The sequence below is a fragment of the Toxotes jaculatrix genome, chromosome 6 (genome assembly GCF_017976425.1).
Source record: "Toxotes jaculatrix isolate fToxJac2 chromosome 6, fToxJac2.pri, whole genome shotgun sequence".
NCBI lineage: Eukaryota > Metazoa > Chordata > Actinopteri > Toxotidae > Toxotes > Toxotes jaculatrix.
In genome coordinates this window covers 28,576,156-28,603,404 of record NC_054399.1, presented here as the reverse complement: position 1 = coordinate 28,603,404, position 27,249 = coordinate 28,576,156, and the positions used below count along the sequence as shown (strand labels likewise).

Below are 27,249 nucleotides of genomic sequence, written 5' to 3'. Positions count from 1 at the left end.
CTGTCCAATGTGTATGGTAACCCTGTGTGTTGTTGCAGGAGAGCAGGGATACGGTCTTATGATTCCTATGGTAAATCACGCAGCTCAGAGACATAACTGAAACTCACACAAGAAGCACTACTGTGCTAAGTACTGCATGGCGGTGGTATGTCTGTGTGCGGTTTGGTTCCTGTTTTTTGCAGGTGTAGAGGTAGAGGTTATGGGTGTTTTTGTAGTGATAATGGCAATGTTTGGGAAGGTTAGTGCTGGGTGTTCACAAGCAAAACTCACACAAGATCACTGTGGCCTTGACCTCTGACCCCTGACCTCCAATATGTACGGACTCAATCTTTGACAAGCAGTGATAATGTGTGCAAAGTTTGAAGAACATCACTCAAAGCATTGTAGAGGTGTGAAGCACACACATATATACACATACACATATACATATACATATACATATACATATACATATATATATATATATATATATATATATATATATATATATATATACATACCATATACCATATATATGGAAATCTTTCAGACAGAATCCTTAGAAATAGGCTATACTAAATATAAAAGAGGAATATGAAAGCTAAAGTCAATCAATATAATCCTAGGGTCCAAAATATATATATCAATATATTACATTGTGGAGAGCAATGTAGCATTTGTGTTTCATCACATATTTCACTGAGCTACATGTACTTCTATAGGAGAGGTGTATTCCAGAAAGCAGGTTAGGTAAGAACTCGTTCGTTAACCCTGGGCCGAGGTAAACTTTGAGTTTTCAGTTCCAGAAACACAGATGACTTTGACTCTAGGTCAGTTACTGTGCTAACTTAGTCTGTGCTCAGTGTACAATCAGAACTCCGGTGGGATAGACCATTGGTTTGTTACCCAAGGCCTAAATTCAATCAAATCAGTCATCCATGTGAGGACAGAGACGACGATCTCTCTGCAGCTTAGAATAAAACCTACACACTGTCTGTCCTTATAACACCTTGACTCCATGGACATTAAGACAGCTGACAGTCTGTCAGTGTGCCTGCACTGAAATGTTTACCCTACTTTACTGTTACCACTGTAAATAATAACAAATCTGTGTGAGGTTAAGGAAATTCAAGTGCTCAAGTGCTGAATAATGAATGAGTTGACTACTCTGAATACAAGGTAACAATAACAGGACTCTTTTCTCCAGCTCAGGCTCTCTCACTGCTGCTGCTGTGTTTTGTAAAGATAAATGAACACTGTCACACATTGATGTTTACAGCTCCACTGGATTCAAATGGAGGCTCTGCTCTTTGTTTACCCGTTGCCATGGTGAATGGTAGTATCGGGGCTCCATTGATAATGGCTATTATTTATTCATCACACCCAACACACACACACTGATCTCAGAGGGAACACTCTCAGAGCTGATCTGATCAGGGGTATCCCACCTCAGAGGTCAGAGTTAGGGTCAAAGTTAGTTAAACCTGCAATAAAACAGACAGACGTCGAGCCTAACAACGTCCCATCTCCGCTAAAATCACTGTAAACCACGACCTCTTATAGCTTTGTTGTGCACCAGGCCTCAGATGACATCGACTTCAGGTTTCCAAACCACAGGAGCGGAAAAGGAAGTATTCGTCGAGGCTGGGTGTCAGGCATCACCTGACCGTCTCAGTTCCACACAGGAAGTGGGTTGGCGAATTCAACATGGCTGTTGTCTGCAAATAGAGGAGGACTTGTCTTAAGCTATGAAATAGCGAGGGTTTCTTAAATTTACAGGACAGTTGACTCGCTTCCGTGTGTTGGGTGCTTTCGACGCTGGTCCGACATGGCCCAGTGTGTTCAGTCTGTTCAGGAGTTCGTTCAGGACTCGTTTGTCCCGATGGTGGCCGTCTTGTGTAGTGAAGAAGCGGAGAGAGTGACTCGTAAGAACAACCTGAGTTTCGCTGAGCTGCTGAGGCCTTTCTGCAGACTAACGTCCGAAGGTAAGCGGAGCTATTCAGAAAACACCATGTCCCTCGACTGTCAGTCTTACAGCTGTCACACGCTGAGCTTTAGTCAGGCGGCTAGCATCGTTAGCCTGAGATGTGTTACCGTTGACGTGAGCTCCGCGCTAACAGCCGGCTAGCACACTGGACTGTGACTAAGCAGCTGTGCGCCGACAGGAGGGGATGTGAGGTCCGCACCTGACACCTGAGAGGCCCGAGGGACACCTGACCACCTAGCCTTTGCAAGCTGGTCTCCAGCACACTGTCAGACACCCAGCTAACAATTTTGTTGTTGCTGGATTATCAGACCGAACGAGAAATAGCTGAAGTAGTAAGCAAGCTAATCGGCTAATGGGCTTTAGTTGCGGTCCACACACGAAGGGTAACGTTAACTTGTTAGCCGAGTGAGACCAAGATGCAAACCGTGTCACAAACCACTGTCAACACTGTCAACACTGCGCCTTAGTGGACGAGAGCAGGAGGCGGCAGCAGCAGGGGACTGTGACAGGGAGGTGCAGAGAAGACGGACATTTTCCAACAGCCTTTACAGTCTGTACCAGGGCTGGTCCACAAGGAACAGACTACTCTTTTCTGTTAGTATTTCTGAGAGCTCGATATGAATCCAGTTTACACTGGTGCATGCTGCCTCCAGGAAATATCCATATCCTCATTCTCTAAAGTCTTTCACCTTTCACCTTCTTTCTCCTATCCGTACTCTGAATGGTTGCAGCCATATAAATGAAAGCAAAGTCAAGACAAAGTTTAGCTTTGAAATTCAGGAGGTGACAGGAGTGACTTGAGCTCTCCTACATACTTGCTGCCCTCGACACTTGCCCTACTTGGGGAATACGAGCCTGGGTTCTCGCCACATTCGTCCGTGTACCACAGTCAGGCAGCAGACTGCTCGCTTGTTAGCCTGTGGATGCTACTCCTGATTTCCTGAATGTGGAGAGACTCGCAGCTGCAGTCAACTTTTGCTTTCTTTTAGTTTATTCATTGTTTTGCATTTCTACCAGCTTCGGCAGAATGGCAGGTGTTGTTTTCACCTTGTGAGTCTGTGTGAATGTCATCATGGCAATATGTGGTCCTGGAGACACCTCCTATAGTAGGAACTACCACAGAGGTGGTTCAGAGTACTTTGACAGGCGTTTGTATGTCTTCCAGTATGGACAGATCTTGTCATTGCAGTAGCATCACAGCCTTGCAAGATACTAACACAAAACTTTACAAGTGTGTAGTTGAAATCACAATGAAGGCTGAGTCCAAAGATGGGTGTGGTCCAACTCATGAGTACTGAGTACTTATGTAATAATGTAGTAATGACTACTGAGTACTCATGGGTCAGCAGGTCAACATGTTGATGGGTGTTGCAGCTGGAGGGATCCCATGTAAGATGGTTCCTTGTGATTTAAATACTTTTATCATCTCACATCTTGTACCTACTGCTGTCACTGCTACAACTCACATATGAGGAGGGATACATTTGTCTTTTGACTGTGATAATACACATGTAGCATCACCACAGTTTAGTAAAAATACAAATTGATTTCATAATTTATCATGTTCATCCACTTGATATGAGCATAACATGTTATTGCACCCAGCACTTTTGAGGCCTCTGGTGCTTAACACCCAATAGTCCAAATACATTTAGAGGTCCGCAGCTCTATATACTAAAGGAAAAAATAAAGACTCAAACATCCCGCTGCTAGCCTGTACAGGAAGTCACAGAAACACACATGTACATGCTAGATTTTTCATAATGTAAGGCAGCCATCGTATCAGTCCGCTGTATATAAAATGGGTCTGTTCCTTTCAAACTAAAGAAATTCAAAACATTGATGAATATTTCGAATATAGGAATAGTGGAAAGTAATAAAACAGGACAGTAGTTTTAATTATTAATCTTTCAGATATTTAGACTATCAGTGCTTCACATCAGATGGTATTCTATGAAATCTTTTGCTAACTTTCCACTTGTTAGCAAAACATTTGTGTTGATTCACTAAAGAATTAAGTAAGTGATGTCCTGATTGTGGATACATCTATTATAGATTGTTTGCAGCCTATAAGAACAACCTGTAATAAAAGCTGAATGTATTCAGCCTCTCTGACTGATAAGTTACCCTCGACCACACATTTATTCTTTTATTAGCTGTTATTAGACTAAAGGTCTCTGTGAAACTGTGAAAAATTTGCTGTCAGTGGGAGGTCATTGAGAAAATGATCCAATTCTCCCCTTTTGGAACAATATTTCTTTGTCATACCATCACATAGAAACATGGTTGAAACTTGATACCTAGCATGGTTTTTATGAAATCTCAGTTTTTTTTTTAACTGTCAAATTTTTCTTAATAATGGGTGTGTATTGCTCACACTGTTCAGAGAAGTGTGTCCTCTCTCACCCCATGTTACTCTCATTATCACATGACTTGTGGTTTTTAAATAAATCCCCTCCAAGCACAGAGTGCGCTGATTAAAACCGATAGACTGCCATGTTAAACTCAGCTCTTTAGCTCCTATACTGTAAACAGTAGGGACATATTTAATACATCAGTGTCTTCATTGAAGCCTTGTGATGCTCATGCCGAAAAAACTTTGTTGATAGGACTTGTAGTTTTCAATCTATCAGGGAATTTTTGATGACAAGTTGTGGCTTGCATGCTGTTGTCCGCTCGGGACACAGAGTGGTTTGTATGTGTATTAAGATTCTGGTCCAGGGGCACCAGTCACCATAGCAACCACTGGCTCAGCAGTTTCTGGGCAGAAGTGGATAATTCTGACTCTGATTGGCTAATTAGATTAATTAAGTCTTAGTCTCATGGCAGTCATGGCCTCCTCTCACAGGGTCCATTTTCACTGTTGGCCATCTTGTCCTCTCTCAGCAGGAAATACCAAACAGCAGCTTTAAGGCAGATCAGCACAGCTGTTGATGATGATATTGACAAAGCTTTGGTACCTGTAATAGAACAGTCAGGGTTAGGATGAGTCTGCAGGACGTGTAAGTCCCTGTGATGTCCTCTGTAGTGATTTAAACATGACTGTGTGTCTCTGAACCTCAGTTACTGCCATCAGCACTTGTACTGGTACTGGCTATATTATCACCCACAACACAGCCTGAGGTGTTAGTAGGACTTCCAGTGCCACAAATAACATTACCCATAGTCCTACAGGTACCTCTGGAGGAGTGCTCCATCACACCCACTTGTACAAATACCCAGCACCTGACAGCTGATTATCCTGGATACTCACCAAGCTCCAGAAATGTTCTAGTTTGAGGTTGTATTTTGTGCTGCTGTTGAATTTTATTGTGTTATACTAGGAGATGTTTCAAATATTTTGTCCTCTTTTATAAGCAGCAGCACAAACCACACCCTCCAAAGGACCATATAGTTGAATGGTCAGGTCCCTAAAACAGCCACTGAACGTTATAACCTTCATGAAGGTAGGATTTGTTACAATGCTCTTGCATTGGACTGCGATAGTTTTAGCTAATTGTACCATAATAAACTGTTTCCAAATGACCTCAAACATATCTTTAATATTTCTGTACTGCAACTTCTTAGTGGTTACTGACCAGCACACTGCATACATCAATACTGATACATCTGTGGTAAGATAATAGTGGATGATAATAACTATAACACTGACAATATAACTCATTTGTGTCTGTGACATTCTGCTGTCTGTCCCATCATCTTATGGGTGCTTGGCCAGACATGGCAGTTCTCCATGTGGCCCTATATTCATTTGCAATTAATCATATTTCATAAGTTTTGAAAAGTAAATGTCCTCATGTTCTCAAATTTTCACCAGAGAAAATATTAAATGGTCATAATGAGCATTAAAATGTTATTTTAAGGATATTGATGATTATAACCGTGCAGTGGTAAGGCCTGTATCACTGTGAATAATCCAGGGTAGTTCTGTGAAGCTGTTTGGTATGGCCTTTTTAATGGTTTTATCATTCTGCTGCAGGTTCCTAAACCTAACTAACGTTATTTTATTTTCATCTGTTCTGTTTCTTTTTTCAGCTAATTTATTAATGATTTAGCCTATAGAAGTTTCTCAAAGCCCAATGTGGCTTTAGAAAAATATTTAGAAAAAAGCAGCAAATTGTACTGACTTTTATCTTGAGCGTTCAGCTGCATCTCACACTCTTCATCAGAGAATGGAGTTTGCTTGGCTATTATGATCTTTGCAAGGAACTGTCATGTGACAGATGGTTTGATAATGGTTATCAAATTATTGTCGATAATTTTCTGTCATCAGCATCATTTCAGCATTACATACTGGTCCTGCCTATTGATACTGTTTCTTACTGTTTTGTTACTTTGTCGTCCAGACCACAGCCATGTAGTCACACTGTGTGACTGCTTTAGGGACAGCGTGGATGCACTGCAGCCATTTACTGTTCTTAATGACTGAACAGTTTTGTTCTTGTCTTCTCTAGGTCACATCCGGGACCCGAACAACCAGGTGCAGGTCGTGAAAAACCTGCGTATCTGTGTCAACAATGTGGTGACGAGCCCAAACACAGCGTCTACTGCACTTAGCCCCACCCAGCGCCAGCTGCTCAATGAAGTGGTGTTATCCTGTCAGCCACAAGAGGGCGCTGCGACTAATGTGATCACAGCAGGAGACTATGACCTCAACTTCAGTGGTAAGGACTGATAGAGACAGAAGTTTGATTCTATATGTGAGGGTTTAGGAAATCTGATAATATAATAGCCAGTGTTAACTTTTTAACTAGTACACCTAATATAGACATTTTAGATAAGGATTCTTTAGATTTTAAGGGGTTCTGACCAAGATATGTACTGAGGGACATTGCAGTTGGAAGAATAAACATGTTTGATGATCAAAAAGACAATTCTAACTGCAACTGTAACACTAAACTTTTTGTTGCTAATTGTAATTGCCTAGTCAGCAAGGTTTCTCCTTTATAGACAAAACCAAATTATACAAGAGTGTCAGAAAAATGTACTCTTAATTTAGAAACCCGGCTCCTGTGAATGCTATGTGATGATCTGTTATCGTTTTGGGTTACTACGACTCATGCATTAATGTGGAGGCAGCATTTTACTGATGTAGCAGGTTGAGTTGGAGCTAATTGTAATTAGTTTGTATGGTGAAAGGCAATGTAATCTTCTTGGGGCTTCATTACTGGGTAAAGTGAAGAGTCCAGACTGTAAGTACATGGACAGCTAAACATCTTTTGTACTTCAGGCTCTGAGCTTCAGCACATTTATTGTGAAATAAAATAATGGATACTACATTAAAGTTGCAAGTCTCAGCTTTAATTTAGGTAATTAGGACTCAATATTTGAAAGAAGCTAAAAACTAGAACATTGTGAACAAGCTGGTGGATAAAGGAGCCATGATGAAGAGAAACTCATTCATGATTGTACAACAAGTCAACAATGCTCTCCAAGATGTAGGCGTACGTTTCCTTGGCAACAACCACAAGAAGACTTCATGTCCAAAACCTCAGATGATTCACAGGCTGCAGATTCAAAAACATCCAAAAAGAAACCTGAAGAGCTGAGGAACAAAGTTCTGTGGACTGATGAAACAAAAAAAAATCAGCCTCTGTCAAAATGATGGAAAAAGGAGCAACTCTAATCCAACCGAAACTACCAAAGAGCTATTCAGGATAAAGAGGTGGATCATCATGACTCTTTGACTGAGTCAGTCACCTGCTGAAGACCAGACTAAAGACAGAGAGACCCCACACCAAGTAAGACCTGAAGGTGGATGAAGTGAAGACCTGGGAGATCACACACCTTCAGATGGTCAATGACTGTAAAGGATTTTAAACAAAATATTAAATATGATGATTTTGTTTGACTTCATGCATATCTGTTAAATTACTTTTGAACTCCTAAACTTTGGGCACTAGGTGTTAAAAGGGCTGTATCTCCTACACAGTTCTTTCTATATAGAAGTAAACCCACTTAAATTAAAGCTGAGACTTGGCACTTTAATTTAGTTTCCATCAATTTATTTCAAATGGAATATGCTGAAGCTCGGAGCCTGAAGAACACAAATGTGTACCTGTCCAAATGCTGGTCTGCAAATGCTGTAAAGTCCTGGGTTGGCATTACTCTATACATTTGTTTACGTCTGCTTTAACTATGGTAACAACAACAATTTAAACATCTATCCAGGACTATAGATAGCTCTACATAATATTATCACCCCTTACAGAACTGAAGTAATCAATAAATCAACAAACACCCCCTGTAACAAAAATAAGGTGGAATGAAAAGCTCTCTCCATCAGATCACACCTTCAGGACCAACACTAAGACTGTGTTTGGCTGTTTCATCGCCTGTGTAAATACATTCTTAACATTCTGTTAAAGCAGGTTTTTGTGCTTTCCACAGTCAGAAAGCCTGTCAGTGAATTCTCTGCCTCCGTTGCTTGATAAGTTACCGTTCTGCCCTCAGACGACTGCCTCATAAAATATTGATGTCTGTCTGAAAAGAACGGTTCCTACAGAGTACCTCTGGGGATTGGTTTGTGATGATATGTCTTAGAAAACAAAGTAAGGAGCAGCACGTTTTATTTCTTTCTACTTAACCAGGACAAACAGTTATTCATTAGAGCTAGCCTCGCTTTTTTCTGATCTCGTGATGACTTATGCTTGAACCAGCTCTTTATCTCAATTGCTAGGTATGAATTTTTTATAGTGGTTTATAGTGTTTTGAACCAAACACCATATTGTCACTTCCTCACTTAAGACCTTTTCTAGTTCTCTCGTGGTGGGTGTATATAGTTTAATAGTGTGTATATTGTGGAATCATGTGCACACTGCAGCTCTGGCATTATTCAAAATGAATAGCAAATCATTTGTAAACATTGAAGTTTCCCTGAGGCACACCTCACTTTACTGCACGTGGATCAGAATAACGGTCACTAACATCCCCTGTGTATCCTGTTAGTAACACAACTTTCTGTTCATGCAGCTGCAGATGGTCCAAAGCCATAACAACTCAGCTTATTCACTAACAGCTTATTATCAGTTATATCAGACACTGACTCCCCCAGCCTGTCTGTAGGTCTCAACCCCTAAGCCCACTTGGTTCCTACAGAAGACATCATTTGGACACCTCATTGGAGGAGACCTTCACAGAAATGAGATGTTACTAACATTAGCCCTGGCTATCTGCTTCCACCTATCAGATCACTCTCTTAAAGCTAGCACCCCATGGTACAGTGCCTGGAGAGAAACACTGTTGGAAGTCAGCACCTCCCAGCACTGCACAGGTATCACTGTCTCATGGCTCATGTGTGGATAGTCATAGTCCTCTCAGCTCCACACCTGCCCTGCTCCTCTCCCTCTAGTTTCCAGTAGCTGCACTGTCTTGTGGGTGTCTCTGCTTTTTGTGAAAAGGTGGTGGGGTCTTTTTTTTTTTTTTTTTTTTTTTTGTATATATGAAGAAATATGAAATAATAACAGGTTATTTTCAGCCTGTGGCCTGATGTCCAAACTATGCCTACACACTAAAACATGCATATGCTGTTTCCCACACATCAACTAGTATCTCTAAAAGAATGTGCAGTGAGGAAATGCACACCCTAGGCATACTTCTGACCAGGCGCACACACTCTTTTCTGGATTGAATATCAGGTGATGGAAAAAAATATATTTAGGTTGTTTGACAATTTACCTGATTGTATTATTTTTTTATATTGACCCATTGACTCCACCGTCTATAACTTCATCTCAAATAACTGATCACTCATCATTTCCCCGTGTTGATGATCTTTTCATTTTCTCCTCAGTTGTTAAGTTCTTTGTAACTGGGTATAGGTTTGTGACAGCTCCCCGTGTCCAAAATCAAGCAGATGCAGTATTGGCGTCACCAATTACAGAGGAAAGGGGGACGTATGAGAAATCTCTCATTGTAGTTTTGATCACATATGAGCAAAACCTCCCCCATTACTCTGCAGATTATCATGGCCAATATTATTATTTGGCATTTTATGCCTTTATCAGGTAGAAAGTGGAGAGGACAGGAAATGGGGAGAGAGAGAGAGAGAGGGAGAGAGATATGAGAAATGACACGCAGCCAAGGTCTGGAGGATCTGAAAATGTGTTACTTTGGCACCATCCTGTGTTAGCATCAAGACTGACACTGTGCCAGATAAGCAATGCATGCTGGTTAAATCCCCCCCTCTGACTTTTGGACACCAAGATGAATGGGCAGGAAGCAACACATACACTGCACCAAATTTAGCTGGAAGTGTGTCAGTTCTCAACAAACAAAAACCATTCAAATAAATCCTAAGATGCAGACACACGTTGTGAAAATGTGACACAGCTACTTAATGTATGTGTCATTTAGATGTGTGTTTTTTCAACACAATCAGAAACTAAAACAATGGTTTTGAATAATTTTTCCTGTTAGACAAGGAAGGACATTATTAAAACAATGATGGATGTTTCTTGGATGAAATCCTCTTTCTCATTTTGTCTTTGTGTTTCCAGCAACCACGCCCTGGTTTGAAGCCTACAGGGAGAACTTCCTGCAATCGATGCCTGCCTCCGACCACGAGTTCCTCAATCACTACCTCGCCTGTATCCTTGTAGTAGTCTTTTTGCTTCCATAGACCTGGGTCAGTTCAGCATATCTGCTGTTCTCTGATGGATCCACATGGTTTAGAGTTGTGTGTCCTTGACGTCCTTGCTTCTGACAGGCCTGCTGGTGGTGTCCTCCACTGAGGCAGTCCCCGTGGAGCAGTTCCTCAAGCTTTCCCAGGAGCAGCACAGGATTCAGCACAGTGGAGAATACACTAACCCCAAGTGGTTTATCCCCAACACGCTCAAGTACTACGTCCTCCTGCATGACATGAGTGAGGGGGATGAACAGAGGTACTGAAAGAAGCTTTACTAAGCACATGTACAGATTTGTGCAGAGCTGCCAGTTTGTGTTGTGGTGTATTACAACATAACCTTTCACCATCTAAGACTGTGTAACATGAGCATTATTTTCTTGGCATTAGCCAAGATGTTTGATCAGTGTTCCTCCTTCCTCTCCAGGGCGGATGCGGTGTATGAGGAAATGAAGCAGAGGTATGGTCCTCAGGGCTGCTATCTGTTGAAAATGAACTCTCGCACCTTCTCAACTGAAGAGGATGAACAGATCCCAGACCCCTGGAGTCAGTACCTGCACAGGACCAACCTGCATAACCAGGTAAGCACTGCAGCTTCCTCACACACGTAGTGACTGAGCATGGTCCAGTGTTATGGGTTAACACCAACAAAATTCACAAGCTGAGAACCACTAAAGAGCTAAAGTTGGACCGATAGTGAGAAAGCCTACCTACAGTGACCTGCTGCTGTCTTTCTAGCTCAGCTCTGACCAGTTCCGACTCAGTTCTTTATTGAGGCCTGTTATGGCCTGTGGCCTGTGCCACAGTTTTATCACAGAGGGCTACAGAGATCTCCTTGGACTTAGTGGCTGTTTTTTTTTTTTTGTGCTGAAGTGCAGAAATTTGTAGACTTTTGCTATTGCCTTTATGGATAGACTAATATATATAGATAGACTAAAATGACACTTTTATTCATTTAAAATTGAATCTACAGCAGAGTAAAATGTGAAGTGAAGGTCTGGATAATTTCCTAAGCCACTGTATTTTACACTTGTGTTTTGAGACTGAAAAACTTCCACATGCACACACACACTACCTTCATATTTTGAAGGGGGCAACTGTGTTTGAGCCATGATCAAGCCAAACATCTGTACTTTGACTCAGTCACAACAGTAATGTCAGGGTTGGTGAATCAGCCAGAGTGTTAGTCTGTTAAGTGGACCGGTAAAAATGTTTGTTGTGTTAACAGTTGTGACCTTTATTGCAGGAAATGCTGGATGATGTGACGGTGAATAATGCTGCTGTTGAGAACAGTATCAGTGCAGCTGAAGGGGACATCCATCACTCAGCAGAGAAAGGTCAGTCAATCCTACAGCCCTAATAACTTGAAATATTTATATTTAAATATATATATATATGCAGTCAATTTTATGATCTGTTTTTTGAAAAAAGTCGATCGAATATCAACGTTTTGACCCTGCGGTATTGATCTGTCCATCCCTAATTCACTGGTACAAATGACTAACAATGACAATGACAGTAATAAAACTGTCTTAAAAATGTCTGTTCTCAGCACAAAGTCCAAGACACATTTTCCACCAAAACACCAGTGACTGTCCTCGCACTGCCTCATTTGAATAAACCCCCCACGTTTGTGCCTCTCCTCCCACCTGTGCACTGTGCTCTCTTTGTTCTTGGCACCAAAATACCAGAGGGACACACAGAGCAGCTTTCAAAGTCAGGAAACGACCACACTGTCAGAGCGCTGATTGCACTCATCATTGTGCTGCCAAGAAAATAAGGCTCTGTAACATTTCTTGGCTGATACCAAAACCAACAGACTGACGGAGGCTTTTAGCCAAAAATGTGTTGGTGTTAGTCACACAATACTCAAGGCTGTTTGATGAGACTTGATTAGCTGTCAGGTTGACGGCAAATGGATGTCCATCACTTGTCTTTCCTTAGTGACTAAATGATCATATGGTGCCTCACCAGGAGCCCCTTAACAACATTGAGTAACACGTAATGGTTTGTGTCAAATCCTCTGATTCATCTGCACAGAGTTGTTTGGTTACTGAGACAAATTAAAGCTTTGATAAAGCAGGTGAAGATCAAAGGTCACTGTGTTGTGTTGTGCTTAGTTTTGACACTGTTTCCTCCCAGATGGAGTGTCCAACAGCCTGGAAAGCCATCCTCTCAAGCTGGACGCGGCAAGCAGCTCGGGGAGCCTGCACACCCTCAGTGCTGTTAACACCGAGCTGAAGAAAGGAGCGAGAGACCCCGAGAGTACGGCGGGAGGAGCAGGGAGCCACGGGGCGTGTCTGACCCTGAATGACCATGACCACATCAGACAGTTCGTCCAGGAGTTTACCTTCAGAGGCCTCCTGCCGCACATAGAGAAGAACATCAGACAGCTCAACGACCAGGTACAACTCACAGTCTTGACCCAGGATACATTTAAACCGACTTTTGACTGTGATAAATGAGCGTTGTGTCTGAATCACTAAAACTATCTCCACACTTAAAAAGCTTTTCCTGAAATATGTTCAGTTATTACCATGGTGATTCACAGAGATAGACAGAGAACAATAACAGAATAAATAGTTTGGTCCAGCTGTAAATAGCTATAACTTTCATTCATTCTAACATTCATGAAGGAGGATTTATTGAAGTACTGATGTAGATCGTGATTGAAGTAGAACCCTGAGCTTCAATAATTAGAAGGAGCTGACTAAATCAGTGGCTTGTGAGAGCAAAACTAGCTGTGGCACAGTCAGCTCAGCTGGACTCAGCTGGACTGCTGCTGTTTTAGCCTGACAACCTCCAACATCCTCCCAGCACTGAGACACATGATCTGCCTGTCTGTCCACAGCTGGTCTCCAGGAAAGGTCTGAGTCGGTCTCTGTTCACTGCGACCAAGAAGTGGTTCGGGGGAGGGAAGGCTCCAGAGAAGAGCATCAGTGAACCAAAGAGCACATGTGGCCTTCTGTAAGCTCCCTGCCACTACACCCTCATCATACTTTATATAAGACGTGCATCACACATAGGGCTGAACGATTTATCGTCTTCTGATAGAAATTGCGATTTCAGACAACATGATCATGTGATCGCCAAAGGTTTTTTGCAGTGCTTCTGACTGACCCAGGATCTGCTGTGACAGCTATTTTACACATACATGCCATCTCCCTACCTGCCGAGCCCACCAATCAGAAGCGGCATTGCTGCTCGTGCACAGGTCAGGCTAACGCAATCAGTATAACCTGCTCCACCTGCTGCTTCATTAGCGAAATGGCTTCAGCTGGACCAGAAGCGGAGTTACAGCATTTAATCCCCAAAGAAAAACAGCACGTCGGTCATTTGGGAGCATTTCGGGTCTGAAGCTGCAGGTTGCCATCCCACAGCTGTACGTGTGAGTGTAAAGAAAAAGTGGTAACGGAGCTGAAAAATGTGGAGCATTATGCCACAACTACTGACATGTGGTCGAGCAGAATGACCAAGCCGTATCTTAGTTTGACTGTGCATTTCGTAAATCACAACTTTGAGTTGAAAAGTCGTTGCATGCTGACAGCATACTTTCTCATTGACCACACCGGAGAGTGTGGCCTGGGATGTTTCACTTTTTTAACTTAACACAGTTAAGGATTTTTTTTTTTTTTTTTTTGCACTACTTTAAGTTAAGACAGTCAAAGATGGCTTTTTTAGTTCTTCATTTTTAATACCTGCCATTGGTCAAGGACTTTAGAGAATGCACCTGCATGTTTCTTGTTAACAAATGTATTTGAAATAAATTCTTAACTTTAGTTTTTCTTCTTGCATTAGAGTAATGGCGTTTAATCTTTTAATGGTATGATGTAGTTTTCTGTCATGTTTGTAAATGTTACTGTACATTGTGAATATTGCACTGAAGCTCGGTTTGAAATAAATCGTGAATCAAATTGAAATCGCAATATCTGCCAGAAAACCATTGCAATTAGATCTTTTCCTAAAATCCTAAAATCATTCAGCCCTAATCACACATGCACCATAAATGCTATATGCTGTACATTGGTGGTTTGATGTTTCACATCTGTGATGTCAGATATCCCCCAGAAGCCCCTGAGTTGCAAATCAGGAAGATGGCCGACCTGTGCTTCCTGGTTCAGCACTACGAGCTGGCCTACAGCTGTTACCACACTGCTAAGAAAGACTTCCTGTCAGACCAGGCCATGCTCTATGCTGCAGGGGCACTGGTGAGAACAATCACACTCTTTTAATCTTCTGTTTGTTGAGTTTCACTTGCTGTTTATTTTCGTCAGTCCCTCTGTTCTGCCCACCTTCTCTTGTCCTATTTACATCTGTCCACATGTTCTGTCCGTTCATCCTGCCATCTTCTGTAGGAAATGGCAGCAGTGGCGGCCTTTCTGCAGACAGGAGCTCCCAGACCATATCCAGCACACTACATGGACACTGCAATACAGACGTACAGAGATGTCTGCAAGTATGAGATATTTTTTTTTTCTGTCTGCTGTTTCAGTCTAAAGAAGTTGTTTAGATATGCTGTTGTTCTGTGGTTTCAGCAACCAACAGATCTTTTGTTATCACTAAAACTTAGAGACTCACCAGAGTAAATATTTCTTTGTGCACCCTCACAAAAGTTTCAGGTGCTTATTATTATCTATTGTCATGTGCCACAGACACAGAGCTTATCTTTTCAGAAATTCCTCTCTGTGTCCATGGCAGCTTGTTAACATTCGCTCACCTGACAGCTCCTCTTCCTTCTGACCTCCACAGGAACATGGTGCTGGCTGAGCGATGTGCTTTACTCAGCGCTGAAATACTCAAGAGCCAAGGAAAATACTCAGAGGCTGCGACTCTCCTCATTAAGATGACAAGCGAGGTGAGGAAACCCACATCGTTTTCAGTCCTGTTGTATGTCTGGAAATGTCCCAGGGTGCATGCTTGTCTCCTCATTCATGGAAATAGGGACACATGCACACCATACTACAGTAGTTTTCTTGTACACATGTGAAACTTGCATTTTCTTGTGTGATAGATGTATTTTTTCCACACATTTTTTTACTTGCACTTAATAGTCCATTAGACTATGCAGCACGTTAGGAGTTCTGTAGTGTTGTCCAACTGAGAATATATCCCACAATGCATTGCACAACAAGTAAAAATTGATGGTCACCAAGTAAGAGATAAATACCTGTTAGCACTTATTGCAGATGAGAATAATGGCCAGAGTGCTGTGTGGATTAATTCATACAAGTAAAATTATCATGTGAAACTGCAGTGGATTCATTCTGCTTGCACCTGTACTTTACTTGTCCAGGACTCTGACCTGCGTAGTGCTCTGCTGTTGGAACAGGCGGCCCACTGCTTTATTAACATGCGTAACCCCATGGTGCGCAAGTTTGCCTTCCATATGATCCTGGCTGGTCATCGTTTCAGCAAAGCGGGACAGGTGAGCCTTTCCACCATCACTCATCTATGTGGTCTGGTTTAATACTGGTGCCCAGGTCCATGGCTGGAGCTGTAGTTTATACCTGTGTATGAGGTGATGTTCCTGTCTGGGACAAAGTGGGTGTTAACCCTCCTTTTGTCCCCATTAACACTTCACAATTCTCATAACTGTGCTTGTTTTTGTGTATGTTAGTAACATCTTTAATCTATATATCACTTTTATGGCTGTGGGATCAACACAGGTCAGGTCAAGCTTATTTAGCTAGAAGGTGAGTTGTGGGTTAAGTGATCCGTCATGAAATCTGACCAATGGGCTGACAAATAAAACTGTTCTTCTTCTCCTCTCCCTCCTCACTGTCGGCTCTAGGGTGGTTGCATTGTGTTCCTCACAGCCTCTTCTTTCTCTCTGTCCCTTGTCCTTTCTGGTGTCCCTTCAAATAGAGGAGGCACGCACTGCGCTGTTACTGCCAAGCCATGCAGGTGTACAAGGACAGGGGCTGGTCTCTGGCAGAGGACCATATCAACTTCACAATCGGCCGTCAGTCTTTCACACTCCGCCAGCCAGACAACGCTGTAACAGCCTTCAGACAGATCCTGAACAATGACAGCAGACAGACGGCCACACAGCAGGGCGCCTTTCTCAGAGAGTATCTCTATGTTTATAAGGTAACTACAGTCTGGAACCTGTGTGCATTCACTACTTCTCACCACAGGATAGACTCTACTGGCTCCATTTCCCAAACCTCTTCTGCTCAACGTCTACATGCATCTTCCGGCTGAGATTAAGGAAGTCATGAAAAATCTTACCATGATAGTTATGTGGACCAGTCACAGATTTATACAGTGACTGAGGTCATCTACAGCCTCTAAGTGGTTTGATGAAATTGAAGTTTTGGAGTCAAAGAAGTGGTGTGTATTTTTTTTTTTTTTTTATATATATATCCTGATTACATGTCCATGAATTACATCTTGAGTTGTTTATGTCTTATGAAAAGCACTTTAGGTTGATGTGTTGTTTACTAGACAATAGTATCAAAAGGTAAAATCCCTAACAAGCAGATCACCTCTCTGTGTAAGCTAATGAGTCTCAAAGTAAAAACAATGACAGTGTGACCTGGTAACATGAATTTGGAGCTGGTCAATCACATATCACGAAAAAACTATATGTGGTAAAATATATTGGGATATACTTATATTATACAGACTGGATTTTAGTGCTTTTAGCAGATATTTACATGCAGAAATGTACATTACTCCACCGAAATGCAACTTTTACCACAAAGAAACCAGATATCAAATTAAATCACAGCATAGTGGTAAATAAATCCCAGAATATATCAAGTCCTTTACACAGTAATATCAGTAACATAGTTATATATTTTTTTTCCTCTTACGTGAGTTCAGGGAGCAAACGAGAGCAAGTTCACACACAAGTACCTATGCTCTGTGTGTGTTTTTCAGAGCGTGATAGGGGGAAATGAAGTCAGCCTCCCTCAGCTGCCTCTGCCCTGCATCCACAGCTCAGCCACAAGGGTCTACTTCGGACACGAACGCCGCCTTGCTGAAGGTAACGCCCTGATTCATAACTTCTGATCTCTTCCAAACCTGACTTTATCTAAACAAAAGGACTAACACACACTCAGGGTTTTTCACACTCTTACACACAATCAGATTTTGATTCTGATTATCTGATATGTGCAGGGGAAAAACAGGCAGCCACTCATGTGTCCCTGGACCAGGAGTATGACCAGGATTTGGCATCCATGTGGTGCCACCTAGAGGAGCAGCTTGTGGCCGCTGCCAACCGGGGCATTGTCCCAGTAAACTTCCAGCCCACCCAGTGCTGCCTGAACAGCCAGACAGACAACCTGCGCCACCCACTGGCTGTGGTGGAGGGTAAGAGGCTCTCAGCAGACACAGTACCTAGACTATTATTTATTAGTAGTCTATACCTAAGTACCAGGTAACCTGACTTACAGTTTCAGTGGATGCTTGACAGCCAGTCAGGAGTTAATATGTTCTGCTGCCATAGTAAAGATTACCTTAGACTAGACATGTCTTGTTGTAGTATAGAGAATCATAGCATGAGTTAACCTATCAGTGTATTGCGCCTGCTCAGCATGCAGCTGTCTTTCTGCCCCTGTCTCTGCAGAGCCAATCATAGTGGAGGTGACATTCAGGAACCCTTTGAAGGTTTCTCTGGCTCTGTCCAACCTCTCGCTCCTCTGGAGGTTCACTACCGATGGCGCGTCTCCATCAAAGGAGAAGACCACTGAAGAGCAGGCAGGAGAGGCCGTCACCAATGAGGAGACCCTGGCTCTTGGGGTGGGCACATTTCCCTCAAGATACTGTGTTTGTTGTTCAGTGTGATGGATAGATGCAGTGCAAACCAAAACTGATGATGAAAAGATGTTCATGGCTTCTTTCATACCTCTTTCCTCTTACAGGTGGCACAGAAAGATGACATTGTCACCACTGAGACCATCCTCGATTTTCATATGGGTCCAGAGGAGACCAAAATGGTAAGGTGCTCACACGACTCTCTGAAGATGAACTGTGGAGTGTTTGATCATTTGTAGTAAACATGTGCAGTCATTTTTAGTAAGTTATTTTGACTTAAAGAACATACTGTTAAATGTAATGATCTGTTCTTTCACTCTGACTGTAAACCTGATTACTCCAGTGCATATACATATGTGCTAAGGCTGCCATACAAGCAAAAGATTTTGTTAACCTGCTCATGCTGTCCAGTAAAATGCATAAAGACCATTAAAATGACTGTGAAATTTGAAGTCTTTTAAATCTCCACCAACTATGTTGTGTTATTAACAGTCATTCTGATGTTTGATCTCAGGCCCGACTCAGGCTGCTGCCACACAGAACTGGGCAGCTGAACATTGTCGGTGTGGTGTACAACCTGGCTGAAGCCTCCTCCGGCGAGATGGCTCCCAGCACAGATGGTAATGCACACAAAGTGCCAAGTCTCAGCTTTTATCTGAGTGGGTTTACTTCAATATAGAAAGAACTGCGTAGGAGATATAGTCTTATTAACTCATTGTACCTGAAGTTTAGGGATTCAAAGCTAATTGGACAGATACACATTCAGTCAGAAATCATCAGAAAAGTTCTTTGGTTGTTTTGGTTGTATATTTAGGATCATTGCCCTGCTGAATGATCAAATGTCTAATGGGTTTTGGTGCATTTGGTTGTTCATCCTGTTTCTTTTGTCGGCAGTGAAATTATTAATAAATGCCAGTGTGCCAGTTCCATTAACAACCAAACTTGACTGAGCCATAACAGAACCACCATGTCTGACAGATGAGGTGCAGGCTTTGGATCACAGTTGCTCCTTTATCCTTGTGGATGTTTTTGTTTTTGAATCTGCAGCCTGTGAATCCTCTGAGGTTTTGGACATGAAGTCTTCTTTTGGTTGTTGCCAAGGAAACATGTACGCCTACATCCTGGAGAGCATTTGTTGACTTGTTGTACAATCATAAATGAGCTTCTCTTCACCATGCAAATGGTTTTTCTGCTCATCCAAGATTTGAGCTCCATCTACCAGATTGGATTTCCTGTGCTCACCTGTGGTGTGTGTGTGGTTTTTTTTTTTTTTTTTGGATTGTACCAGAATTTTGGCAAACTCTTTGTACTCCTCATATTATACAGCTCCACCTCAGTCACCTCAGACAGCCACATGTGAGCACTTTTGTTCATGACCCAAACAACACACCACTGCCCAAAAATCATTTAGTAGCCATGTGTCCAATGTGTCCATATTGGACACTATGTGTTTAAAGGGCTGTATCTCTTACAGTTTCTTGGCACTTGTAGTTTCCATTATTTCATATCAGATGGCATGTGCTGAAGCTCAGAGCATGAGGAAGAAAAACTGTGTTGCATTTGTTTCATGTTTTGCCGTCGCTCTAGCACTCAGTGTGGGTTTCCTCCTGCCTACAGGTCAGCAGATGAGGGACATGATAGTGGTTCGTGGAAGACAGGACCTGAAGATCCAGGGTCCACGACTAAACCAGACCAAAGAGGACAAGATGTTGGTTCGACACGGTCCTGATCGACGCCTGGATCCCATTATAATACCATCCATGCCCCTGATGGAGGTACCACTGTCTGCATGGTGCCTCAGCCTGCAGTGCTCTAAAACTCATCGCTAGAATCTTGAATTGAGTTTGAATTTGATGGGAGTTTTACCTGGATAGCAAATTCTGGACTTTCCAGAAATTCTTCTGTGGCATCACCAAAACAAAATAGAAAAATGGTAAATAAAAGGTAATGCAGTTCTGCCCGTGCTCCTTGTTTATCCACTTGTCTGTGCGTGTGTGTCTGTGTGTCAGGTCTTTTTCCTTCAGTTTCCCACTGCTCTGCTGTGCGGTGAGATCAGGAAGGCCTACGTTGAATTCTGTAACGTCAGCAGTGTTGCTCTGTGCGGCCTGCGCGTGGCGTCCACACACCCCGATTTCTTCACCTTCGGCAGCCAGGCCACGACACCCAGTACGCCGCTCAGCCCGACCTCAGCTGAAAACTGCTCGGCCTATAAAACCTTGGCCACTCCCACCCAACCGGGCTCAGTGGCATCTGAGGTGTTGGTTTCAGCTGATGATTTCAGCCAGCTGTCCAGTGTCATGGAGATCCCAATAAACGGCAACACACTACAACCAGGGGAGTCCACCCAGCTGCCTCTCTGGCTCAGAGGACCAGACCAGGAGGGAGTCCATGAAATCAACTTCCTGTTCTACTATGAGAGCACAGAGAAAGGACTCAAAATCAGGTAAAACATGATCAAAATGGAGACCCTGTGTGTCATTGCACGCACACACACTTGAATTTATAATAGAAAAAAAAAGCGTAAAATGTAAACTTAACATAACAGTTCAATGATAAAATCATTAGTGCTGCACTGGGTGTAAGCTGAGGTGTCTCCATTGATGCTGCACTAACCCAGCAGTGAGTGCAGCTCAGTCTGCTCATCATGTTTAGACACCTGATCTTCATCATCTCTCCTACTCTTTCTCTCTTTCACATGAAGTCATCGGGTGTTACGTCACACGGTGTTCATCTGTGCCAGTCGGTCTCTGAGTGTGCAGGCGTCCGCCTCCCGCAGCAGCGTCCCTCCACATCACAGTCTGGATGATAAAGGCGGCGCTGGGACGCTGGTCTTCATTGATGTGGAGAACATCAATACGGTGAGATACACAGACTGCCCTTCACCTCCGGTGCACACTTAGAGTACGTCATGTTTTTGCTCACTAATCAAACGGTGTTTTAATTTGCCTCTTGGCTCTCAGAGTGAGTCTGGGGTGCGTGAGTTCCACATTGTCCAGGTGTCCAGCAGCAGTCAACACTGGCGCCTCCACAAGTGCATCAACCCAGCCAGGGATAAAGGTGTGTGTGTGGCACTCTGAGTTATCTGTGCTTTATTTCTTCCATGCTCTATTTCAGTATATCCTTTTATTCTGTATTGTGCACAGCTATGTGTGGAGTGGTGAATGCAGCTATGGTCTCTGTTTTAATAGTAAATATCTGACCAGCACATAAAAGAACAGCCAGGTGACAAATGAGCAGCAGTCTGTGCTAAATTCATGACTTTTGCCTTTTGTTTTTAATATTAGACGACTCTTGTCTTTCACCATTTCTCCATGGCTGTTGTAACTCAGTTGTATCGTGAACATCAGGAACAGGGAAGCTTTCCCCGTGTACTGTCTTTTCCTGACAAATTTCAACAACACAGAGCATTACATAAAAAAAAAAAACTCTTCCAAAATCAGCTCAGAAGTCTATCACTTACATGTCACATAGCTTCTCAAGGTGGCTGTGATGGCCTATAGTTCAGACACGAGGGGTCTGGGTGGGGGAAGTGAATGACCACAGATCAACTGAAATCCTGAAAACCACCATAATACGTTTCATAATCTATGTACGATAGATGAATCTAAACTCAAAGGTCCGCTTATTTACTATTCTTTCTGAACTTTCAGCCACATCTGTTGGATGTCAGTATGAATGAGCTCTTCTCTCTGTCTGCTCTCTTCACTTCCAGACTGTAAACTCACCAGCAGAGAAAGAGCCAAGCTGTGTTTCAGGGCCACGCGATGCAAGCCCCACCAAGGTCAGTCATACAGAAACAACAAACCAACATCACGTCTGCTTTGATTCCATTTACAGTTGTCAATAAGCGCTGATTTGCCCGTTTTGTCTTTCTGCAGCTACCTCGGACGCTGTAGAGAAATACACGTTTGCTGACCTAAATCTGGGAAATGAGCGGGTAAATTTAAAGCACTGACACTGACATGCCACCACATTTTAGGCTGTTGTCCATTAACACGTCACCAGCTAGAGAGGTAAAGTTGTAGGTTAAAACCAGAACAATGAGCTGGAAGATGCTATAAAGATGCACTGTTAATATGAAAATATTGATTGTAGCAGCTTCAGAATTACACAAAGTAACCGCAAAAAAAATAACCTAATTATACTAAGTCATGTTGGCATTCACACAACATCCTGGCGTTCTTTCATCAGATCATCAGTTCCTCCACACCCTGTGGAGATTTCTTCTTCCGCTGCTGTCGGACCTCAGAGTCTCAGCGAGTGGATGTGGCGTCATCCAGGACATCATCCAGCAGCAAGAGTCAGGGCCCTGTCCCCTCTGAGGACAGAGCCTCGGACATCACAAGCATTGTCAAGAAGTGTAATGAGCTGGACCTCAACATAATTGTCATCTGGAAGGTACGTGTAGCGCAGCCAGATGATCACCAAATCCATGACACATTTCAAGCTGAGAGAGCCTGATCATGTGGTATAGACCATGGACAACACACACTTGTTAGATTCAAACCAAACCAATCCAAAAAAAAAAATATGATTCATAATTCAGCTAAACAGAAAGCACCACAAAGTTCAGAGGTTAGTCAAATCTTGCTTGAAATTTTTAGCCATTGGGGAAAAAGACACTATGAAAGTCCTCAACCAGCATGTTGCATTACAGAAATACAGCCCTGTGGTCGAGTGTTTCACACATGAACTACATGCTGATAATCTGTCCACAGTTAAAAATGTAATAACTTTAAAGAAACTGAAAATGGACTGTTAGTGCCTGAGCTGACAGTGTGTGATTTGTGGGTCTGTACAGGCCTATGTGGTTGAAGACAACAAGCAGCTGATCCTCGAGGGTCAGCTCCACGTGGCTCTGCAGACCATCGGCAAAGAGGCCACTTCTCTGGCTCCCAAAGAGGTCAGTAATCACACACACTCTCTGCAGCTCAGTTAACATGCTTGAATGGTGAGATGACACCGTTTTGTTATCTAAAATACAGAACATGGTCCATGGTCCTACATAACATGTTGTCCATAAAGAAACAAGTTGGAATCAACACTGGACAGCATACCCTGAAATGATATTGTAAATAAGCCAGAGGACAATATGCTGGAAGAGGTCAGAGGTCACCATCCTTAGGAAATGAGTGTTTCTTGTTTGCCTTGGTGTAGAAGCAGGAATAGGGTGGAGAGGATGGTGTAGGGCTCCAATGGTCCCAAACCAGTTGGTGATGCTCACTGTTAGGATGGTTTCCACAGCACCAGAGTAGAAGGTCTTTAGGACCTCTATGGAGAGGTGATTTCTCAGCTTTGTTACCAAGATGTCTGTCTGTGTGGACCATTTCAGATCTCTGGTCAAGTTCCCTTACAGATAGTTTGCTGCAGGCACTCCTGTTGTGTCCACATAGGAGGAGTTTCAGTTGCAGACTTCTGTCTCATTCACATCTAGTGGAACAGAAATGCTTCTGTTCTTATCAGTCCACCTGTCTCAACAGTTGGGATTTTATTTGTGCTATATGCTCTTAAATGTAGGCTCGCAAAGCTGCAGTGATTGTGTATCGCAGGTGACCTACAACTTGATACATATCTCTGAACACATCCTGTGCAGACACACACACACACAGAGCACTGAAGCTGCTGCTGTTCTGCTAACATGCTGCTCATGCTTCACCTCCTCTGTAGACATGGTGTTAGACTTGGAATCAGCGACCAGACAAATAATAGTAATGTTTCCACATTAAGAATTCCTGCTATAATTGCTGGGCACTGAAATCTTTCAAATAATAAAGAGGAGGTGCTGTGAGGACATCCCTTCTTTTCTGAATTCCACTAGCAGATAAATGGGTCTAAAAGGTAAAAGTCTTCAGAAATTTCTTGCTGAGATAAGCAGCTGCCATAGTCTGATCATGAATCATTGCTGAAGGACATATATTGGGATATGCTCCTTAGTAAAGTGCATGACTGAAATAACATGAATTTACTGTCCAACTATTCAGTTGGACAGACATGTCCTGTTCCATCCATGGCCACCCAGTGACCACACAGCTGATAAAAAGAGCCGTTTCACTCTTTGGCACTTGTGGTCTGATCGTGGTCTAGTTTATTCCTTCAAAGCATAGACAGATCCCTGAACTGAGTTTCCTGCTTCTGATTATAGTTTGGTTTATCTGAGTACATTTAAATTTAAAATGCTTTAAACTCAACATCTGATGAGATGCTTTGTCTCTCAGTACAGATTCAAAAGGGACTTGAAGAAGTCATAAAAAAGAGATGATGTCAGAGTTAAAGTGTTGTGCGATGTAACTTTGAGTGTGTGTGTTTTTGTTTCAGGAAGCTCAGGAGATGGTGCTGCTGAAGTTTAAATCAGAGCTGCCTCTTCCTGTCGTCCTGCCCTCTGCAGAGCTGTCCCAGCTCATCAAAACCAACCTGCACTACCCTGAGACCTACACACATCCGTTTGTCCAGAATAGGTGAGAGCCTCAGCCTCAGAGTACAGCTTTGAGTGGCTCTAACTCAGTGGAACTGTCAGCATCTTTGGTTGAAGGTAGTGAAGGTGACCTCTGTAAGGAAGTGGTTAGTGAAGCTTGTTCTCTCTCTGTCTCCAGTCTCTGTCTGGTTCCTGTGACTCTGACTCTGTCCAACTGCTCGTTGGCTCTGGTGGACGTCATCATTGATTTACGGCACAAAAGCAACAGGTACGTTTCTGGACAGATGATGTATGTGATGTATAATGTGATTCCTCCTGACACGGTTCCAGAGACGAATCCGTAAGAGACGGGGAACAGCCACACAAATCCCCGTCTCTTACAGTGGAACCTTGAAATCCAGCCTTTCAAAATGAAGAGATGTGATTACCTGATGGGAAAAAAACCACTCTACTTTCAGGTTTTTTTTTTCTTGGGAATTTGTTCCACACAGAACCAGAGGCATCCCCATCAACAACATACAGTTACACACAATCACAATCAAATATTCATTCATTAAATAGTTTTAAGTAAACATCTGTTCTAACATCACCCTCCATCGTGCCTCTTTCAGCTCAGAGTCTCTGGAGGTCCACAGCTCGTTCACCTGGGTGGGTCAGACCCAGTACAAGCTGCAGCTGAAGCCTCAGGAGGTGCTCTGCCTGACTCTGCGAGCCTGTTTCCTCCAGGCAGGAGTTTACAACCTTAACACGCCGCGAGTCTTCGCCAAACCGGCCAAGCAGGGGAACATGTGTGAGACGAGTCAGCAGACAGCTAGTCCTGCTCTCATAATCATCAACAACGCCTGAGAGGAGTGCCATGGCCGGCAGACAGAAGGGTCTGGACTCTGTGGACACAGAAACCAATGACCAGAGTCCACCAGCTACTCTGAACAGGACGCAGGTGTTTTGTATCAGTTAGTACAATAGAAAAACGTTTATTTAAAGCAAACAGCTACAGTTCGTAGACGTTACAGGTGAAGTGGTCAGACAGTACATGGACCTCCGAACTACTGAGTTTCATCAGCCAAGCATCAAAGAGTCTCACCTGCACGTTAGTTTTTCTATACCTATCATCATCATCATCACACAGGTTCACCCTTCTACCATGCACTCCCCCACCCCGCCCGCTCCCCCCTGTCACCAGCATCTCAAACACCCACCTGTGTTTGGATCCTAATGGGTTTTGCTGGTGTTAGACCAGAATGTTGACTCTGATCTAAAACCTTGATGCTGATGCGAGCACAGGTGCTTGCATCAGCATCAGTCTGTGTATGTTTGGTCCAGTCGCATTACACTGGCCTTTAGTTCCACCCTCTGTGGAATGACGCTGCCTGCTCTCTGTCTAACAGCTTCCATCTGCAGATCACCCTGAGCTCTGGAGAAATCAGACGTGGAATTCCTGAGCATCTGTAACGAGCTGTTCACATCCTCAGCATTGTACATCTCACCACCCAGCAGCCTTTTCATCGAGCCCGCTGCTGTGAAGCCTCCAGCTAATCCTGAAGACCTGGCTAAGCTGAAAGGCTGACAGCTTAATGCCCGTTCTCTGTGTGATTTTCACTCTGTCAGGACCAGACACTACCATGTCCTCATGTGCACGCAGTTGATTTTGTAAAGTCCACCCAATCCAATCAGCATTATACCCCCATTAAACCCATTACCCCCCCCCCCCCCCCCCCCCATTCTGTTTAACCTCACCGTATTGTGATCAGGCTCTTGTATGCATTGACTTGACAGCTTTTCTGAAAATTATGTATTATATTTATATAACAAAGTGGATGTAAATAGAAAATAAAAATGTAACTAATGAGTCTGTATGTATTGTGAGAGACTGATATCTGAACAGGAGTATAGTGCTGTGACAGTGTCAGATCCGTGTAACGTATATAAACAGAAAACATGCTGTGGAAAAAAAAAAAAAAAAAAAGACACTGGTAGCAAATGTGTGTTGGAATTATTGTCTCAGGCAACAGAGTTCACAACATTACAGGTGTCGATACTTACCTGTGTCCACACTTGTATTCTCTCTGGGAATCTGGTGGTTCCAGCGTCCTACACTACAGAATTTAATACTCACACATCACGGGTACTTTACTGGCTAATAACGACAAAGTAGCAAACTTGTACTGTACTGTTAATGTCTAGACCAGCAATGTTTAGTATTCAGTATATAGATCATGTGATTCTGTATTGCTCAAGCAGAATTTGCAGAATTTCTCTTTATAACTGGATCACTTCCTGGAATGATCCAATCAGTTCTCAGTTATGAGTGAACATTCTGGGACACACTCACTCACTGAGAGAGCTAACAGGATGTGTTAATGGGGAGGGAGGGAGGGATTCAAGTTGGAGGGAAACAAGTTGCAATAGAACAAAATGTGAGAGTGTCTGAACCAAAAAAAAAAAATAGTGGCAGAACAATACATCCAGAGGGGTGAAAAATTC

The 27,249-nt window shown here is 42.9% G+C and overlaps 1 protein-coding gene across 2 annotated transcripts; it reads left to right on the top strand.

Moving 5' to 3' along the window:
• Positions 1-1,644: 1,644 nt before the first annotated feature.
• Positions 1,645-27,126, top strand: trappc8 (trafficking protein particle complex subunit 8). 2 transcript variants are annotated; one of them, XM_041040108.1, is made up of 30 exons: positions 1,645-1,964; positions 6,421-6,630; positions 9,156-9,239; positions 10,465-10,554; positions 10,674-10,848; positions 11,017-11,170; positions 11,836-11,926; positions 12,732-12,994; positions 13,441-13,556; positions 14,647-14,797; positions 14,945-15,045; positions 15,339-15,444; positions 15,883-16,014; positions 16,455-16,679; positions 17,475-17,580; positions 17,715-17,909; positions 18,166-18,338; positions 18,461-18,535; positions 18,868-18,973; positions 19,971-20,128; positions 20,363-20,796; positions 21,055-21,211; positions 21,314-21,410; positions 22,066-22,134; positions 22,232-22,290; positions 22,545-22,751; positions 23,155-23,256; positions 24,669-24,808; positions 24,944-25,033; positions 25,377-27,126. In XM_041040108.1, exons 1-30 carry the CDS (start codon positions 1,808-1,810, stop codon positions 25,609-25,611), a joined length of 4,458 nt encoding a protein of 1,485 aa, XP_040896042.1. In that variant the 5' UTR covers positions 1,645-1,807; the 3' UTR covers positions 25,612-27,126. The 2 variants fall into 2 exon arrangements, with proteins under 2 accessions (XP_040896042.1, XP_040896043.1); XM_041040109.1 differs by lacking the exon at positions 9,156-9,239 and having other exon boundaries at positions 1,646-1,964.
• The last annotated feature ends 123 nt before the right edge of the window (positions 27,127-27,249 follow it).

Coding starts and splice junctions, on each gene's coding strand:
- trappc8 (XM_041040108.1), top strand. CDS start 1,808: ATGGCCCAGTGTGTTCAGTCTGTTCAGGAGTTCGTTCAGGACTCGTTT. Junction 12,995..13,440: donor TCAGACAGCTCAACGACCAG/GTACAACTCACA, acceptor GTCTGTCCACAG/CTGGTCTCCAGGAAAGGTCT. Junction 21,212..21,313: donor ATGTGGAGAACATCAATACG/GTGAGATACACA, acceptor CTTGGCTCTCAG/AGTGAGTCTGGGGTGCGTGA.